Source organism: Podarcis erhardii (assembly GCF_964252035.2).
Source record: "Podarcis erhardii genome assembly, chromosome: 2".
NCBI lineage: Eukaryota > Metazoa > Chordata > Lepidosauria > Squamata > Lacertidae > Podarcis > Podarcis erhardii.
Window position 1 is genome coordinate 10026117 of NC_138498.1, and position 19260 is coordinate 10045376.

At 46.2% G+C, this 19260-nt stretch overlaps 1 protein-coding gene and 1 long non-coding RNA gene across 6 annotated transcripts in view; one reads left to right on the forward strand and one right to left on the reverse strand.

Annotated features, from left to right (window-relative positions):
• Positions 1-335: 335 nt before the first annotated feature.
• The window catches only part of COL2A1 (collagen type II alpha 1 chain), a 99857-nt gene continuing 80932 nt past the window's right edge, over positions 336-19260 (reverse strand). For all 5 annotated transcript variants that reach the window (XM_081848922.1, XM_081848921.1, XM_081848925.1 and 2 more), the window contains 14 exons: positions 18217-18270; positions 15248-15409; positions 15038-15145; positions 13054-13161; positions 11548-11601; positions 10526-10633; positions 9324-9377; positions 8215-8322; positions 7414-7467; positions 6719-6826; positions 4763-5051; positions 3559-3746; positions 2332-2574; positions 336-1001 (listed from right to left, as the gene is read on the reverse strand). In XM_081848922.1, coding sequence (XP_081705048.1) covers positions 855-1001; positions 2332-2574; positions 3559-3746; positions 4763-5051; positions 6719-6826; positions 7414-7467; positions 8215-8322; positions 9324-9377; positions 10526-10633; positions 11548-11601; positions 13054-13161; positions 15038-15145; positions 15248-15409; positions 18217-18270 — 1785 coding nt within the window. In that variant the 3' untranslated portion in view covers positions 336-854. The remainder of the gene's footprint in view (positions 1002-2331; positions 2575-3558; positions 3747-4762; positions 5052-6718; positions 6827-7413; positions 7468-8214; positions 8323-9323; positions 9378-10525; positions 10634-11547; positions 11602-13053; positions 13162-15037; positions 15146-15247; positions 15410-18216; positions 18271-19260) is intronic.
• LOC309334643 lies at positions 9386-11265 on the forward strand. The gene is made up of 2 exons (XR_014153221.1): positions 9386-9552; positions 11056-11265. It is a non-coding gene; the product is annotated as an uncharacterized lncRNA (long non-coding RNA).

Below are 19260 nucleotides of genomic sequence, written 5' to 3' on the forward strand. Positions count from 1 at the left end.
ACAAGGGAGTTGAAGGGAGAAGCAATGTGTCTGAGAGCTGTAGTTCAGAAAGGCACCAGGTTGTTGAAGGCGGTCTTAAGCACCATGTGTTTCTGTGGGAAGGGGTGGTAGTCCCCAAACTTGCACCTCATCTCTTTTGTGGCTGGCGGTGAGATCATACTGACAAATGTTTCCTTAGTGTGAGGTAGCTTAAAAACCAGGGACGTTTGAGAGTTGACCCTATGACTTCCTTCATTTTGTAAAGAGGGAGTAGAGAGAGTAGATGAGGCTTGGTAGAATTCAGAACGGTGGACAGAAGCAAAAATAGTAAGAAAAACAACAAAAATCAGATCAACTTGTACTTTCCAACGAAGGTTTTTTTATAATCAATTGATGTTAAAAAATACAGACTTGTTTTACAATAATAATAGCACCATTTTTAGTATTATACACAGTAATCTTGCTTGTGATACACACCCAGGGTTGGATGGATGGGTGGGGGGGAAAGAATTGGCTACAACCTGTTATTTTGGGGCATCAGCACCTTGGAGCATGCTAGTTAGCTTCCAAGAAAGGTCTTACAGGAAGACAATAAATAAATAATACCATTATTTGTTGTTCCTTTTTTTTCCTTTTTCTCCTTTGCTTGCTTTCATGGTCTGCCCAAGTGATGGTTGCTTCGGAAACTGACAGAGTCCAAAATGTAAGCGTGGGGAACGGATGGAATTTTGGGAAGGGAAGAAGGTTTGGTTCAACTCTTCAGTGCAGAAAGTCCTACAAGGTGATTTGGGGAGCACTTGGGTTCCTTGGGTTGGTTTTGTATGGTAATGGACTGGTTTTTTAAAAAAATATTAATTTTCGAAACTTTTTTTTCTTTACAAGAAGCACACCGGGCCAATGTCAACACCAAATTCTTGATCAGCTCCGCCAATGTCCATAGGTGCAATGTCAATGATGGGCAGGCGTGAGGTCTTCTGAGAACGGTATTCAATGATTGTCTTCCCCCATTTACCAGTGTGTTTCTGGAATGGAAAGAAAAAACCCGCAAAAGAATGCATTATTTTAAGTGCCACAAGATCCCCAGCTGGGATCAGTTGCTGGGGGTGGCTGCCTGGAACAAATCAAAGTTCTGGAAAGCAGGGCAGGATTAACCATGGTACTAAACATACTAAAGCAGAAGAGCTTTTACTGTGCTGCTGTTATCTGGGGAATCTTAAGATCTGCATTCTGTCCTGCTCAGGTTGCTTTGCAACTTTGGAAGCTAGTACTAACAACCCACAGGGGGTGGCGCTGTGGTCTAAACCACAGAGCCTAGGCCTTGCCGATCGGAAGGTCGGTAGATCGAACCCCCGCAACGGGGTGAGTTCCCATTGTTTGGTTCCAACTCCTGCCCACCTAGCAGTTCGAAAGCACGTAAAGTGCAAGTAGATAAATAGGTACCGCTCTGGTGGGAACAGCGTTTCTGTGCACTGCTCTGGTTCGCCAGAAGTGGCTTAGTCATGCTGGCCACATGACCCGGAATCTGTCTGCAGACAAATGCTGGCTCTCTCGGCCTATAGAGTGAGATGAGTGCGCAATCCCAGAGTCGTCTGTGACTGGACCTAACGGTCAGGGGTAACTTTACCTTTACTAACAACCCACACGCTCATGGCCATTAGAAAGGATCACATCTGATTTCATGTGCCATGAGCAGAAGCTGAAATTGTGGATGGGGGTGCAGAATGCCAGCTTCAGCATGAGTAGACAGTGGCTGCCAGCATACACATCAACCAACTAAAGGAAGCAGAATGATCCTCTGAATCTGTTTTGAGATTCCTACGACTCTTGAGCATAATGGTGGTTTTCTTGCTACAGCCATGTCTCCTCTGTGTGTGTCTAATTTTAAAACACCCATATCCTGTCTACTTTGAGAAGTGCCGCACTATGGCTGATTTCAAGGGGGCGGGGCAGGGAGAGAGAATCACGGTCTCTTTGATCACTTCTGTGAAACAAGATCAGCAAATGATGTGGGATTTAGTGAAGCAAAAAAGCAACCCCGTGGGACTGGCTCCAGGGGTCTCTTAACACTGCTCTCACCCAACAGTGCCCTCCCAAATAGTGGCAATAGGGCCAAACAAAGGATTTTGTGGGTCCCACTCAGGCTAGGGCCGCACTTTTCAATCTAGCTGGTTTCTCACATTAAATGGAAATATTCCTGACAGTTTTCTCTGCTGATCCTCTCATTATGGTCGGACTGGGCCTTGGCAAGTGCCCAGCCTGGCTGGCTGCTACCGTCAGCCGCCATAGTTCTGTGCCTTTAAACCCAGCAACGTCGTATTGCTGTGGCAGCCCCAGCAAACCCCTCAAACTTACCGTGCAGCCATCCTGCAAGGCGCTATATGTGAACCTGCTATTGCCCTCGGCTCTGATCTCCACGTCGTTGGATCCCTGTATCAGGAGAGCTTTCTTAAGGTTCCCAGAAGCCTCGTCCATGTAGGCAATGCTGTTCTTGCAGTGGTAGGTGATATTTTGAGAGCCTTCAGTAGACAAGAGGCGCAGGAAGGTCATCTGGATGTTGGCTGTGTTAGGAGCCAGGTTCTCATCTCCGTAGCTAAACTGGAAAGGGACCAAGAAGACAGAGGTTGAGAGACACCTTTCTTAGAAAGACCGCAGAAAGCAAAAACACATACCGTATTTTTTGCTCTATAAGACGCACCAGACCATAAGACGCGCCTAGTTTTTGGAGGAGGAAAACAAGAAAAAAAATATTCTGAATCTCAGAAGCCAGAACAACAAGAGGGATCGCTGCGCAGCGAAAGCAGCAATTCCTCTTGCTGTTCTGGCTTCTGGGATAGCTGCGCAGCCTGCATTCACTCCATAAGACGCACACACATTTCCCCTTACTTTTTAGGAGGGAAAAAGCGAGTCTTATAGAGCAAAAAATACAGTACCTCTGTAGATTGTGAGTTTCCCTTGGGCCTGCCAATACCTCCCCCCTGTCTCACAGTGACCCTACTTTGGCTACTGTCCTGTCTGCACTCACCAGCTGAGTTTGCTATCAGGGTGATGCCTCTGAATATCAGCCATCATGGTTGGGTTTATCATTCCCAAATTTGTCTAAATCTTTTAAAAAGCAATCTAAGCGAGTGGTAATCAACGAAATGTAATTGCTGTGAACTCTAAAGTCTCCCTGTTTCCTTTCTGCTGCCTGGTCACAACACTCAGTGTCGCTTGATTTCTTCTCATTTCTCCCAAAGTTAGAGAATAAGCTTCACATAGACATTTCAAAGACAAGAATAGTGAGGTGTAAGTATAAAAACAGAGGGTCAGCGTAACGATTAATGGGCAAACGGAAAATTAAGTGGCAAGGTGAACATTCCATAAGTGCAAGGAGAATATTCTCCCTGTTCTGGGTTTCTCTCCCCACTGCAACTTTTCAGAGCAGATTCAGAGAATGGCATAGTACGTCTGTGTGTGTGTGTAATCCTGTTATGCTAGCACCAAGCCTTGCACGAATGCAACTGTTTGCACGGGTTCACATTGGATTTGCATGCCTTGGATGAAATATCAAAAGCGTTTATTCTAGCTTGGCCCACTTACGTGGAAACCTCCATTGATTGTCTCTCCAAACCAGATGTGCTTCTTGTCTTTGCTCTTGCTTGTCCACCAGTTCTTCTTGGGAATGCTGCTAGGCTTGGGGTAAACACAGCTCTCTCCCGTCTCCATATTGCAGAAAACCTTTATGGCATCCAAGGTGCAACCCTGGTTGGGATCAATCCAATAGTCGCCTGCAAAATTAAGAAAGAAGCAGCTGGTACGGTGTTTTTCCTCTTTCTCTCTCTCATCACACCGCTGTTCTGTGCTGCTGGGTCTTAGTCACTGACTTCCTGCAGTGACCCCACCCCCCAATCCCTTAGGTGGCATGTGCACATCAGAAGCTTACGCAATTATAATATCTACAGGAGAATGGAATTTATTAGTGTCAGGTTGCAAATGGAAAGTTAACTACGTGTTAAAATATAATTGCAAAATGAGGCTAAACAAGTCACACAGTAATCCTGCTCTGGAAATTATGAGGATTGGAAGTGCAATTCTTTGAACTTTAAAGCCTCTGCAAACGGTAGGTTGTTAAAACATTATTCAGGCAATTTTCATTCTGAAATACTGATCAACAAACATATGATCTAAAACCTTTGTTTACTTTATTAGGATGCAATAACATGAATATCACACACACACACCCCAATTTAGTTACTATGGTCCGATGTGTTTAATGAAACACATTATATATTTTGACAGGAGCTTAAACTCTCTGAGGTTTTGTTAATGACTTTGGGTCAGAAAAAAGGTTGTGAATTGGGTGCCCAAGGGAAGGGGTGGGTGGGTGGGTGTCCCTGTGGCTTCCACAGAGAGAGGAAATGTATCCACAGTCAGCTGTGTAGATTGTACAGGCCACTTTCATGCCTTCTGCTGTGTGGATGAGGCTATGTTTCCCATGTGTTTTGGTGGCAGGAATCAGAAGTGCTGAAACACTAGCCTCAGTCCCTGTAGATGCTCTGGGTTAAGGTTACCAGACGTCCCCGTTTCCCGGGGACAGTCCCCGGATTTACAAATCAGTCCCCCGACAAAATCCATCCATTTAGTAGGAAGTTGAAAAGTGTCCCCGGATTTGTTTTTAAAAAATCTGGTAACCTTACTCTGGGTGGTGAGACGCAGAGACCTCTCTGGGATTGTTATGCTGCAGAATAGGAAGTGAGGCTCCTGAGCCCAAAACCCAGGCAGTGGCAAGCCCCAATACACTCACCGCTCTTCCATTCAGGGTGGCAGAGTTTTAGGTCACGGCAGGTACGAGCTGGGTTCTTCCTACTGCCCTCGGGGCTCCGGATGCTTTCGATCTGGTTGTTGAGCGACTTCAGGGTGGCATCGACCTCGGCATCATGCTGCCTCAGGTTGCTAGAAGCCTGGTCGGATCGCATGTAGCGCATGGGATCGGGGCCTTTCTCCGTCTGACCCAGGCCGGCAAAGGCGGACATGTCAATGCCGGGTCCGGGTGGGCCAGGAGGACCAGGGGGTCCGGGGTTTCCAGGAGGACCCTACAGGGTTAAAGGAAAGTAGACAGCCCTGAAATGCTTGCTGTTGGACGAAAGCAGCCCCCTGCTGTATGGTAGGTGCATTGATGGAGGTAGCCCATCACCTGGGCCCTCACGTTCCATTTTCTTTCACTGACATGGGACTAAGTTGAACCGATAGGACCTACAGTTTAAGTTCCAGAATGTCCCACTCTTGGGCAAGAGGGGCTGAATCAGACATCTCTTTCATGCTTTCCAGCTCCGTAGTACATCTGCTGCTGGAAGATGACTTAACAGAAGCTATCATACTTGCTGAGACATCAGCAAAGACTTCACCTTGCCGACAAAGGTCCGTATAGTTAAAGCTATGGTTTTCCCAGTAGTGATGTAGGGAAGTGAGAGCTGGACCATAAAGAAGGCTGATCGCCGAAGAATTGATGCCTTTGAATTATGGCGCTGGAGGAGACTCTTGAGAGTCCCATGGACTGCAAGAAGATCAAACCTATCCATTCTGAAGGAAATCAGCCCTGAGTGCTCACTGGAAGGACAGATCCTGAAGCTGAGGCTCCAATACTTTGGCCACCTCATGAGAAGATTGAGGGCACAAGGAGAAGGGGACAACAGAGGACAAGATGGTTGGACAGTGTTCTCAAAGCTACCAGCATGAGTTTGACCAAACTGAGGGAGGCAGTGGAAGACAGGAGTGCCTGGCGTGCTCTGGTCCAGGGGGTCACGAAGAGTCGGACACGACTAAACGACTAAACATCATCATCATCATACTTGCTGCTGTTTTGGAGATGGATTATATGGTTTAGATCAGTGTTTCTCAAGCTTGAGTCTCCAGTGGTTTTTGGACTACAGCTCCCATCACCCATAGCTAGCAGGACCAATGGTCAGGGATGATGGGAACTGTAGTCCCAAAGCAGCCACAGACCCAAGTTTCGGAAACCTTAGTTTAGATGTTATTTTATGGTGCTCTTCCGTAAACTGCTCTGTTGTTTTTAAAGGAGAGTGGTATATATTTGATGATAATAATTCTCATTGATTTCAAATATTTAATTCGATGTGCTGGGCTGTACATGAGATCCAGCTCATAGAACCCCATGCAATTCCCACAGGGAGGCAAAGCACAGTCCTTCCGTAGCACAGAGAGCTGTAGTCCACCCTCAAAAGGAGAACAGTTTGAGCCACTGATTAATACCTAGGCAAGCTCCACGGAGGCAGTCAAACCAGCTGCGTAAAGGGCACAAGGGCGGGGGACTGCCTAGACACAGGGTGTTTTAGGTGCAGTTTGCAACAGGGTATTTCATTGGCGCTAGCAGTTTCTGAGCTCTGGGCACAGTCCTGCGCCTAAGATTTCAGATTAAAACTGTGGAGTGGAAGGAAAGGAGGACCTTTTTTTTGCCTCCTCACTTCCAGCCACACTCTGAAGACTGGAGAAGAGACCCTCTTAAGAATATTAGGAAGGTGGGCAGGGGAAGGACTAGACCACGTGAAAAATGAGCATAATATTTTTGCTGCAGTTCATTCATTTTCAGCTTTGAATTGTTATAAAAAATCAAGCCGAGACATTCCATCGTTGCGCCCATAACCTTAAGGTGACATTTAGCTCCTAGCTTTCATATCTTAGTTTCTAACACTGGGGGTGCAGCTTCTTGTACTTCATTTATGCCATTCCTTCAGTCACTTACAGCTTGGCCGGTTTCTCCACTACGACCACGGGGACCGGGAGGGCCAATGGGGCCAGGCATTCCGTTAGAGCCATCTTTGCCAGAGGGGCCAACTGGACCTGGGGGACCCTAGGAGAGAGGCAATGTGCATGAGTTAACACCAGGCTGCCCATGAACATTAGCAAGTACTGGGATGGGCTTCTTAAAAGAACCATATAGTAAATTCTACAAGTGGTAGTATTGCAGTGCAGTAGAATTGTTTCTGACACTGTCCCCCAGATCCCACACTGCGTATGACATTTACCATATAATCGACCAAGAACCTTCTTCAGTTATCAGCCATGTACGCACTCTGACAACATTTCAAAACCCACCAGGCCAAAACAAATGTCCATATCAACACAAAAAAGCAGAGTTCCTCAGATTTCTGATCACTAAAATTTCTTTGTAATACAAAAATACTGAAGATCAGTCTTCTCCCTCTTAAAGTTCTCTCCTCCAAATACATTAATTTCTCCCCAAATCAGCTGGCACCCAGAAATTGGGGCCTGGAATTCTGTGTATAACAATCCCACATCTGCCAGCTGAAAAAACTGAGCAACACACAAGACAGTGAATAAGGTTAATGTACACAGCAGAGTCTAGCATCCAGCCACAACACTCCATGGTCTTTGACCAAAGAAAGGAGCTCTTCTTATCAGGGAGATTGGACTTACCCTGGGACCAGAAGGACCAGCTGGACCTGATGCACCTTGATCGCCAGAAGGACCCTATGGAAAAAGGTGAGGGGGCGGAAGAAAGCAAAGCCATAGTTACATACCAGGCATGTAACAGCCTCTCTGCAGAAGGGCCTAAAGAGTTTAGGAGTTGTAGAGAATGGCTTCAAGGACATTCCATGCCAGAATTATTTTCTACCTCCTTAAGTTTTTACTTTACTGCTTTATCTTCAACTGTATGCTGCATTTAACCAACTAGTAAAGGTAAAGGGACCCCTGACCATTAGGTCCAGTCGTGGCCGACTCTGGGGTTGCAGCACTCATCTCGCTTTATTGGCCGAGGGAGCCAGTGTACAGCTTCCGGATCATGTGGCCAGCATGACTAAGCCGCTTCTGGCGAACCAGAGCAGCGCACATACGCCGTTTACCCTCCCGCTGGAGCGGTACCTATTTATCTACTTGCACTTTGATGTGCTTTCGAACTGCTAGGTTGGCAGGAGCAGGGACCGAGCAACGGGAGCTCACCCCGTTGCAGGGATTCGAACCGCCGAGCTTCTGATCGGCAAGTCCTAGGCTCTGTGGTTTAACCCACAGCGCCACCCGCCCAGGGATAAATACCCAGGGAAGTTAATAAATAAACATATACTAATTAGACAGGCATCCCTGCAGGGAGAAATTGATTCACATCCCTGCTGCAGCAGATAGGCTCAAACCCAAAACTCCCCTGAGCCCATGACAAGCCTAGAACAGAACACCATGGACCGAATTCAACTCTGTAAAGATACAGAAACCAAAACTTACGGGAGGCCCAGGAAGACCCTGCAGGCCAGTGAATCCCCTGTGACCCTTCAGACCTCTCTCTCCTGCCTCACCAGCTTCACCCTTGTCACCACGAGGACCTTGTGGACCCTAGGAGGAGAGAACACAAGCGGCATTCAGGGCAAGAGAGTCATGCGCAAAGTCTGGCAACATAGTACAGGGTGGAGATGCTGCCTGCAGATCTGAACACAGCGTCCCTCCTGGCAGCCCTACACTTGGCCAACATCTCTCGACCCTGTTGCTATGTTTTGATGTCACAAAGGGCCTCTGTTTCTCCTGCAAGTGACCTGGCTTCAAGGTCCTATGCTGGCAAGGCCCTCTATGACGTCAGAGGGCCTGAGGGGGACACATTCCCTGTGACTGCCTATAACTCATTTGCCTAGTGTATTGTGCAAGACCTGAGGCAGCAGCTGACCAGTTAGCGGAAACCAGTTAATTTCTGGTTCTGAATCCATGAGCATCTTTGAGCTGAAACAGAGTGCAGTTACACCATGGGATTAAGAACTACGCCCGTGCAGATGAACTGGTTGATTTTAGAACCTTTATGCGGAAACAGACATATAACACTCGGCACTTTGAAGGGGTGTGTGTGTCGGGAAGTGGCACTGACTAATTACAGAGAAAGATGTTCTCCGTTGCTCTCTGGTGGAGGCAGTAAATAAAGCAGAAGTCCCCAGGGCTTTTACCTGTCCCTTAGGGCTGCAATTGCAAGGATGACTATGCTTTCTTTCTGGAAAGCAGAGGAAACCCTCACAGTACTGTAGCTAGGACCCTCTTCAGGGAAGGTGGGCAAAGTACTCCTGTGACTACTACAAGTAAGAGGCAACTGCTCCTGAATGACCACACACAAGAGTACTTATTGCTCTTTGCCTCTGGGTCAGATGAATACAACATTTTTGTTCAAATGGCAGGTGGTCGTGTTCTAAGAGCCAGAACTTCAAGCACTCATTCATTGTGTCAAAAGCACAAATTGGAAGGAAGCTTTCCTCTTTTGGATGTACACAGTAGTGACTCGGGGGATGCTCAGTAAATGCAACAGCCTCTATTGGGAGCCCAGGAAAAATGAAAGTGGGTAAAGGAGAAATACTCACGGGCATGCCACGTGCCCCTGCAGGACCAGCAGGACCCATTGGACCTTGAGCACCCTGGAGAAAGATGAAAACAAAAATTATAAGCTGACTGGCCACCCTCTCCCTCCATGCTAAGATGAGATCAGAGGCCACAGCTCTCCGTGTTGACCAAGAGGATTCGAATCTAGTACGGTACAGCTGTGCTCAGGGCTCTCCTTCAAGGCCTGACCCAAACCACACAGCAGCTGAGGTATGGATATTTGTAGCAGAAAGTCCCGCTAGATGGGAAAGGGTTGAGAAGTGCCTTCCTCATTCTTCTACTTATGCACTGTAAACCATTCAAAGGGGGAGGGATTACATGTGACTGAGCACAACATGCTGTTTGGCCCAAGCTAAGTAGCTGGATAGCTCAGCTGGTTAGAGTGCGGTGTCGGTAATACTAAGGTTGCAGGTTTGATCCCCATACGGGATAGCTGTATATTCCTGAATTTCAGGGGGTTGGACTAGATGATCCCTGAGGTCCTTTTCAACTCTGTGATTCTAAGTTTGGCCCAAACTGGGAAATCCTGTAGATTCTAAATATTCTGGAAGGATAAAAAGGTAAAGGACAGATAAGTTCAGTCGCAAACGACTCTGGGGTTGTGGCACTCATCTCACTTTACTGGCCGAGGGAGCCGACGTTTGTCTGCAGTCAGTTTTTCCGGGTCATGTGGCCAGCATGACTAAGCAGCTTCTGGCGAAACCAGAGCAGCGCATGGAAATGTCTGGAAGGATAGGATTCAGCAAAGCCATAGGAAAGGGAAAACCATCTAGCAAGTCAGGGCAATTCAGTCAACCTCTTATAGCATTCCATTAAGAAGTCCCCTCTAGCCCAGCATTCTGTTCCAACCTTACGTTTCAGGAAGTTCACAAGCTATCATGGCTAATAGCAACCGGTGCACCAGTTCCCAACCTTGGGTCCTTAGATGTTGTTGGGCTACATATCCCATCATCCCTGAACACTGGCCATTCTGGCTGGGGATTATGAACACTGTAGTCCAACAACATCTGGGGACCCACCTAGTGCACGGTGTGTTTTTCTTTTCAGCCAATTATTTTTTATTGATTGTCCAAATTACAACAATTTTTTCACAAATAATTACAAATTAATACCAAATCAATACAATTTTAATTAAATGGCTTCCCGCTCGCCATCATGTAGGGCATGGTTACTGGATACTCACCGCTTCCCCTCTATCTCCTTGTTTACCAGTTGGACCAACAGGACCAGGAGAACCAGGTGGGCCGGGAGCTCCAGGACCACCAACAGCACCAGTCATACCACGATCACCCTATCGGGGGACAAAGCAGATGCATTAAATACCAAATACAGTGGTGCCTCGCAAGACGAAAATAATTCATTCCGCGAGTCTCTTCGTCTAGCGGTTTTTTCGTCTTGCGAAGCACGGCCATTAGCGGCTTAGCGGCTAAGCGGCTATTAGCGGCTTAGAAAAAGGGGGGGAAAGGGGGAAAAACTCGCAAGACTCGCAAGACGAAAACGTCTTGCAAAGCAAGCCCATAGGGAAATTCGTCTTGCGAAGCACCTCGAAAAACGGAAAACCCTTTCGTCTAGCGAGTTTTTCGTCTTGCGAGGCATTCGTCTTGCGGGGCACCACTGTATGTATATGAGATGTGGTGAGGGACAGCAACCCCATTGATGGGACATTCCCCCTCCTTTCTCTTTTTCCCCTGACTGGTTCCATGCTCTTAGAAGATATGGCAGGTGCTGGGGCTGAAGGAGCAATCTGAGAAGGATCTTGGAAGACTTTGGTGAAGAGGTGTGGGAAAACCTTTGGTTGAACAGCAAGGAACAGACTAACAAACAAGGCACTGCCCTAGGACATGGGGGTAGAGGGAGAGAGCAGCCTTTCTTCCAGCCTCCCAAAATGCATGTTATGTGGCTGGAATAAATTGTGTAAGTAAGGGTAATGTTAATGGCTTATTCCACCAAATGTTGCTGCGTTACTCAGATTTCAGGGAAAGAGGTGGAAGAGATGCATGAGAAAATTGTGGGGCTAAGAACAAGGAAGGTAAGGGCTAAGAACGTGGACAGAAAGATTAAACAGGTGAGCTGCTCCCACCTGGATTATGCCCTGAGATTATAACCACATGGCTTTATATTTTGTACTCAAGCGACACATGTTCCTTGAACAAATCATATTTAAATACAGCAGTGGTTAATGCTCCTTTGAGATGGGACACTCACCTTCACGCCAGGGGAACCATCTCTCCCTGGGGGACCATCTGAGCCAGGATTGCCCTGAGAATAAGAATGATAGGTGTTTATCCTTAGGAGCCAAGGAAGTGGCGCTTTGTGTCTTTCTGAGAAGGCATAGCCAACCGCCCCAAACAGTGAGTTGCATTTCCTAAAATCATTCCCGATTCACAACCTTGGCTTGACAAGCAGCCTTAGCCAATATACACTCATCGCAGTCATGTATGCCCCTCCTCCAAGGGACTTTGGAGACTGTTCCTTCTTGGAATCTACTTTTGCAGGAAACTGCTCCCAGCAAACTTGGGCATCAGGTTTAGCAGATCCTAGTCCAAGCATTTGAAAGAGCTCCTTCGCAGCTCCTCTTGCAAAACCAGCCCTCAAGCCAAGCCCAGGCACCACTGGCTGGCAAAGGTGAGGAGATGGTAACCCAGAACTGGAAGAAGAACTGCTTTCTTGAATTGCCGAGGAACCACCTTTCAGCACTCCCCAAATTCACCTCTTTTAATTACTGCTTATAAACTGTACCCCAAGTTGCAGTTACAATTAATTGCCCGTCACCTCTACCCCGTGGAATCCCACTTGCAGAAAAGCCCAGCCCACTATAGGCAGGAAGCAATCAGTTCCTTGAACGGCTGGTAACTTTTTTGGCAGATGCCAGCATTTTAATGCCAGCATTTTAGAAACACTGGGTTTGTTTTCAGGGAGCGGTGGGGTGTTAAGTGGAGGAAAATTACAACATGGATCGTAGCTTTAGATTCCTGATCAGCAACAAAGTTTTTGGAAGCCTACTTGGAGAAGAGAGGGGGGGTAATCTAAAGCTTATTTAATCACACCCCTCCCTGACCCCCAATGGGCTGCTGCTAAATATAGCCACCCCTTACCAACCTCAAAAGCAAAAGGGGTCCACATGTAAGAAAAATGTAGATTGTATCCCTTACAAGGCAGTTGATGACTTCTAAATGACATTAATGGCTATGATTTTAAAGTAATTCCCTCTAAAGGCCAAGAAGGAAATATGTTTAGGATCAGGGTTGAAGAATGATGCATGCACTCTTTAGAATATTCCTGGAAATGCATCGCTAAATTGAGGCTGCTGCAGCATAAATCAAAACCAACAATCACTGTAATGGGAAATGCTACAAATACAGTATTGGAAATGCCATCACATCAACCTTCTCTAACCCAGCGCTTCCATGCTAGACTACAATTCCCATCACCTCCTGACCATTCACTATGCCAACTGATGGGAGTTGGAGTCCAACAACATCTGCAGAGCAACAGGTTGGGAGAAGGCTGATTTAAAATATCATCAGGGTGTTTCATTTTTAAAAGTTTGTTCCACTCTGGGGCATTTAAAGAAAGTTTTCATCCCCCCACCCCCCACCCCGCCCCTCATCCTCTGGCCCTTGACATGTTTTGCTGTAGGAATGCAGTTTTAAAATAGGATATGTTACTCTTTTCCCCAGGCCACACATAAAACAAGTTGAGTACGCTCACCTCACGTCCAGGTTCGCCAGAGGGACCAGTCAGGCCTGGTGGACCAACTGGGCCAGGTGGGCCTCTGTCTCCAGGGCCACCGGGAGCTCCTTGTTTACCAGGCTCACCCTGAAAAGAAGAGGGTGGGAAGAAAATATCAGCTCAGGTAAAGAACAGGTACTTTGCTCAGAGCAGACCTGGCATTATTTTGACTGTCACCTAAAGGTAAAGGGACCCCTGACCATTGGGTCCAGTCGTGGCCGACTCTGCGGCGCTCATCTCGCTTTATTGGCCGAGGGAGCCGGCATACAGCTTCCGGGTCATGTGGCCAGCATGACTAAGCCGCTTCTGGCGAACCAGAGCAGCGCACGGAAATGCTGTTTACCTTCCCACTGGAGCGGTATCTATTTATCTACTTGCACTTGACGTGCTTTCAAACTGCTAGGTTGGCAGGAGCAGGGACCGGGCAACGGGAGCTCACCCTGTCGCGGGGATTCGAACCGCCAACCTTCTGATTGGCAAGCCCTAGGCTCAGTGGTTTAACCCACAGCGCCACCTGCGCTAGGCAAAGTGAAAAGGGAAGCCTCTGAGCCACGGGTGGGAAACCAGTGGCCCTCCACTTATTTTGGACTTCAGCTCCCATTATCCCTGACCATAGGTCACACTGACTGGGGCTGATGGGAAATGTAGTCCAAGGACCCTTGGATTTCAAGGTCACAGGTTTCCCATTCCTGCTCTATGCACCAGAGTGGAAACTTCAGTTTCACTCCACAATCCTAGGGGACTAGAATCCTGCTTATCACTTTAAAAGTTTCTGTGCACTGAACTCCCACAAAAATCCTGCAGAACTGTGTTTATGCCTGCACTAGAATCCTGCTATCTGAAATAATATAGTATATCAGGGAGTTTGTCTTACACGACTATGGGCTTATCCTCTTGTCCCACTGCTTTCGTCCAGGGAAAGCTGCTCTTTAGCGCTCAATCGAAGCAAATGGCAACTTGGATTTTCCACAGATTGCTGTTTGTTCCAGTTAAGAGCCGAAAGAGTGAGTTTTCCCTGGGAAAGGAGCGGGCCGAGGGGGAAACCGCTCAAACCCAGGCCTACAAAATGTGTGTCAAGTGCAAAGCAGATGGTCCACGTAGCGCAGTACGGCCAACCAGCAGCTCTCCATGATCTCAGGGTGTTTCCTATGGAGGCAATCTTAACTCCTTTAACTGGAGATGGTAGAGACTGGACTTTGGGAATCAGGTCTCTCTCTCTCTGCGGGTCTAGATCTTTCCGCCCCCCCCCCCCCCCGGTTTGGCGCCCAAACATCAATTTCCCCCCAAAACCTTTCCATTTTCATACTTGGTAAGCTAAAGAGACTTATTTGTGATGTCAACTGGTCATTTATGAATCTGTAAAACAAATTCTCCTAACACATTCGGCGTTTCAGAATATGGCAAAAATAAATAAATCCTACGGGATAACTGTGACTTTAAGGATGAATGGGAACCCTTTACAAAGTATTTGAAGACGCAACAAAGTGAACTGGACTCCTTGATAGGTTTTGAATAAACACCCACAATTTTTTACTGATAATAATTAGCTAAACAGTTGGAGGATCTATACAACTCTGTAACATGCAGAAAATAGCATTATTGGAGAAACCAAAGACTGGAACTGAGGGAAGTTGGGGGGTGGGGAGGGGGGAGGGGTTTTGTGGGGGGTGGGGGAGGAAAAATGGGGCGGGGGGAATAAGGATATGTTTTTGGAAAATATGTTTTGTTATAACTTTGAATAAAAAAAAAAAATCCTGATGCCGATTCTACAAAAGCCCAAGCACTCAGAATGCGATAATTTGCACCTCTGACAGGTTTTGTAGTTCTATCGCCGATGGATGGTGCTGAGGCCACAGGCTCAGTATATACTTGAGAACAGACACACATCTCCTCGTACTTCAAGCCCAAAAGTACTGCCTGCCCCTCCACATTTTTGCTAACTTAAGCTCCTCAGATCACTTACGGAAGGACCCGGCAGACCAGGGAAGCCTCTCTCACCGCGCTGACCAGGGAGACCAACGATCCCTCTCTGACCTGCCAAGCCTTGAGGTCCAGGTGGGCCGTCAGCACCCTGCAGGGGAAAGATAAAGACAGAGATGGGTGTTCATTTGCAAATGACAAAGCAGCAAGCCAGATCCATTGTACATGCAAAGAAGGCAAGAGGAATACATACAGGAGGACCATCTTCTCCCGATTCTCCCTTCTCGCCTGGGGGACCAGCAGGACCTTGCAAACCAGGATCACCAGCACGCCCTGTGGGGCCTGCGTCGCCACGAGCACCCTTGGGACCATCTTTACCAGGAGCACCGGGAGGTCCTGCAGAACCGGGATTGCCCTATGGGGAAAAGTATATAAAAATATATATATATACTTATATACAAATATATAAAAGGATGTCACATAGAGGAGGGAGAAAGGTTGTTTTCTGCTGCTCCAGAGAAGCGGACACGGAGCAATGGTTCCAAACTACAAGAAATAAGATTCCACCTAAACTTCCTGACAGTAAGAGCTGTTTGACAGTGGAATTTGCTGCCAAGGAGTGTGGTGGAGTCTCCTTCTTTGGAGGTCTTTTAGCAGAGGCTTGACAACCATATGTCAGGAGTGCTCTGATGGTGTTTCCTGCTTGGCAGGGGGTTGGACTCGATGGCCCTTGTGGTCTCTTCCAACTCTATGATTCTATGAAAAGGGAGAGCCAGTAAGATCCCCAGAGACTGATTCTCTGCATTAAAAGTTATACTGTTGAGAGAAAACATGAATCCACCTTATCTGCAAGTTGTTAGGCTTCAGGACACAATAAGATTCTTTTGGGTGCAACATGAACTGAGATAAAAGCTTCCCGTCAGCCTCCAGATTTACTTATACCTCCCCAAAGTTAAAAATCTCCCCAGAGGTTTACATTTTTGAAGATGTTCCATGAGACACTGCTTTTTCTTGCATTCATGGCAACTAAGGTTACCACCCATCCCTCAAAAAACGGGACTGTCCCATTTTGGGGCACAAAGTACCCTGTCCTGTTTGGGCCCCAATCTGTCCCCTTTTCAAAGTCATAAAAAGAAAAATAGGCATTTGTGTGCTCACCCAAACATGCTTATCTTGCATGCAACCAATATCAAAATGGCTTTGAAGTCATTTCATTCTGCACCAGGTAAAGTAATTTTTAGCCCCCCCCCCCAATTCCCCCAGACTTGTCCCTTATTTCACCTGACAAAGGTGGCAACCCTAATTACAATGTAGCCTGAATCCATGAGCAGGTTGGTCATCAATTTAATCAGAGAAATGTCCTGATGATCCCACCTGAAAGCATCTAAACCAGACACCTGGAGTGAAAAACAAACTCCAATTGCAGGAGATAAAATATCACATCAGTCATTTAAGACCGATTGAGTTGTCCTCCCCACCTGCCCCAGACTCATATTAAAGGAAGTGAAAGGAGAACTTAAATGCATTTTGTAAGCTCCTAGGGTTGAAGGTATTCAAGGTTAGAGCCCCACTGGTTGCTGTGCAAGTAGAAGTCAAGTGATTTAGAACTTGGCAGGTCCCAGATTGCGGGGAAAGGAGGCGCAGGAAAAAAGGCCTCTAACCAATTAATACAGGTCAGGTTCAAGGGACTATTTCCATAATTCCACCAGAAGTTTCTGAATTAGAAGGTTTTTGCAGCAGAACAGAAAAAAGAAATCTGAGGAATAAGAGCTGGACTAAACTCGAAGTTGGAACATTTGGGACATCCAGACTTTAAAAGGATCAAGAAACAGAATCTGAGTTATATTCTTAAATATAGAGGTCTGGATGGAAGAAGAATGATCTTTTCTGAGAGTTTCTCCGAGATTGGACTTTCTGAAATTAAAAGCTATCAAAAAGACGGCAAAGTGGACTCGAGAGAGAGTTAGACATGGACGTGGGACCTCCAGTCTGGCAGCAGACAGATGGATGGATTTTGGGGATCGAAACCGGGAAAGGGCGGGGGGGGGGGAGATTTGGAATCCAAAGGCTGTAAAACTACATTCTTTTTATTTTCTTTTTTTTATTTTCTCTTGTTGTGTGAGAAAAATAGGGGAATTCGTGGAAGGGAATTGGGGTCGATCTTAGGGAAGTATAAAAATATAAAGAGAAATGGTTAAATAAGATAAATTAATTTTGAATAAATGGGCTAATTATAATTATAACAAGGTTTTAAAATTTGGGGTAAGAATTTGTGGAATCAATCTAATGGATATGGAATACAAGAGGGGGAGGGGGGGGAAGTCCTGGAAAGATGTCAATGAAATTAAGTGTAAACTTTATCCTTTTCTTTCTTCTTTCTTTCCTTTTTTATTCTGGAAACTTTAATAAATATTATTTTTAAAAAAAAAAATATATTTCCATAATTCCAGGTGGAGTATCAAAAGCATCAGAGCTTGTAGGTGAAAAAACCAGACTTGTTAGGAGGTCCACTCAGGTTACTAGTCAGATCTTTGTTGTTTTTAACTAGGTAAAATAATAGACCATGGAAGAAGGAACTTTCATGTGACTTAAGTTTTAGGGCTTTTATCAAGGCAACCCAACAGAAGTGTTTGATGTTTCTACCCACCGGAGTCCTAATTCTGAGTAGGCTTGTACTGTAAATGTAAGTCTAACTGTTCAATAGGGCTTACTTCCACGTAAGTGGGTGACTGCAGCCTCAGTTTCTGCCACTTTTATATCCCTCTCCTGCGGGATTTTATATCAAGTTATCCCTTATTAGCTTCCATGTATTTATGATTTCCTCTCTTTTATTCCTAAAACAATTTATATAAACACATAAAGCACATTTTAAACACCATATATACACACACACGCACGCGCGCACACACACACACACACACACACACACACACACCATATATATATACAGTGTGTGTGTGTGTGTGTGTGTGTGTGGCCTTTGCCACATTTAACCTGAATCACCCCAACACTGTTGTCAGTCTACCCACTCTTATCTCCTAAATATTTTGTTTTATTCACAATCCCACTTGGTTCCTGCTTCAGGCTTTTAGCTACCTCTTTGGTAAAGACATAAATCTATTAAAAAACAAACAAACCTGAACACATTGAATACCTCTTTCTTGGTTGCCTATAATACAAATTTAAAACAAAATAAATGCCTTTCAATGACCAACAACTTACGTTAGGGCCTGGTGGTCCAACTCTTCCTGCTGCGCCAGGGAATCCAGTAGCACCCTAGGAAGAAATAAAAAGGATTATGAACAGAGCACCCAGGAACATTTGAGGCACCAGCGGGTGGTTAGGGAAACTGCAGGACCACCCACTTTATTTTCAGCCTGTTTCACTGAAGACTCAGTTATACAGCTGCAAATAAAAGGTTTCAAGTGTGTTTTAAGTGCAATATGCAATGTGACACCAGATGGCGATGGTGAGCTTTTTGGAGAATTCAATGTATTTTCATAAACGCTTTTTAAAAAAGCATTCCCCCCCCCCCCCCGAAGATTTTTTTAATATGTGTGTAGATTCCACCTAAAAAAGGTTTCAGTTTGGTGAAGTTTGGAAGGCATATAAGAAACCCTCTTTGGCTTTGAGAATTACCTGTTGAGGTCAAAAAAGAGGCCAGACTGAATGAGGGAGTCCTTCTATTTCCCCCCTGCTGCGTGTCAGTGCTGACCCTTCACTAAAACAAGGTCAGTACTGATTCCACCAGCTGACCATGCTCTCAAAGCCCAGCTCACCACACAACCATCTCTTGGGCCGATGTCTGTTCTAGATCGTGGTTGCCCACGGCACCCATAACATCCAAGCTTGTTAAAAGCATCAAGTGAGTTAGCTGGCCCACAGATGGGCAGGAGACTAGGCTGTACAGTGGTGCCTCGCAAGACGAAATTAATCCGTTCCGCGAGTCTCTTCGTCTTGCGGTTTTTTCGTCTTGCGAAGCACGGCTATTAGTGGCTTAGCGGCTATTAACGGCTTAGCGGCTTTAAGAAAAAGGAAACAAACTCGCAAGAACTCGCAAGACGTTTCGTCTTGCGAAGCAAGCCCATAGGGAAATTCGTCTTTCGGAACGACTCAAAAAACGGAAAACTCTTTCGTCTTGCGCGTTTTTCGTCTTGCGAGGCATTCGTCTTGCGGGGCACCACTGTAGATACTTTGCCTCTAATAAAGCAGTGCAAATCTTGATGGTTCCCTGGAAGACCCATTTATGAAAGAGCCCTTCCACTT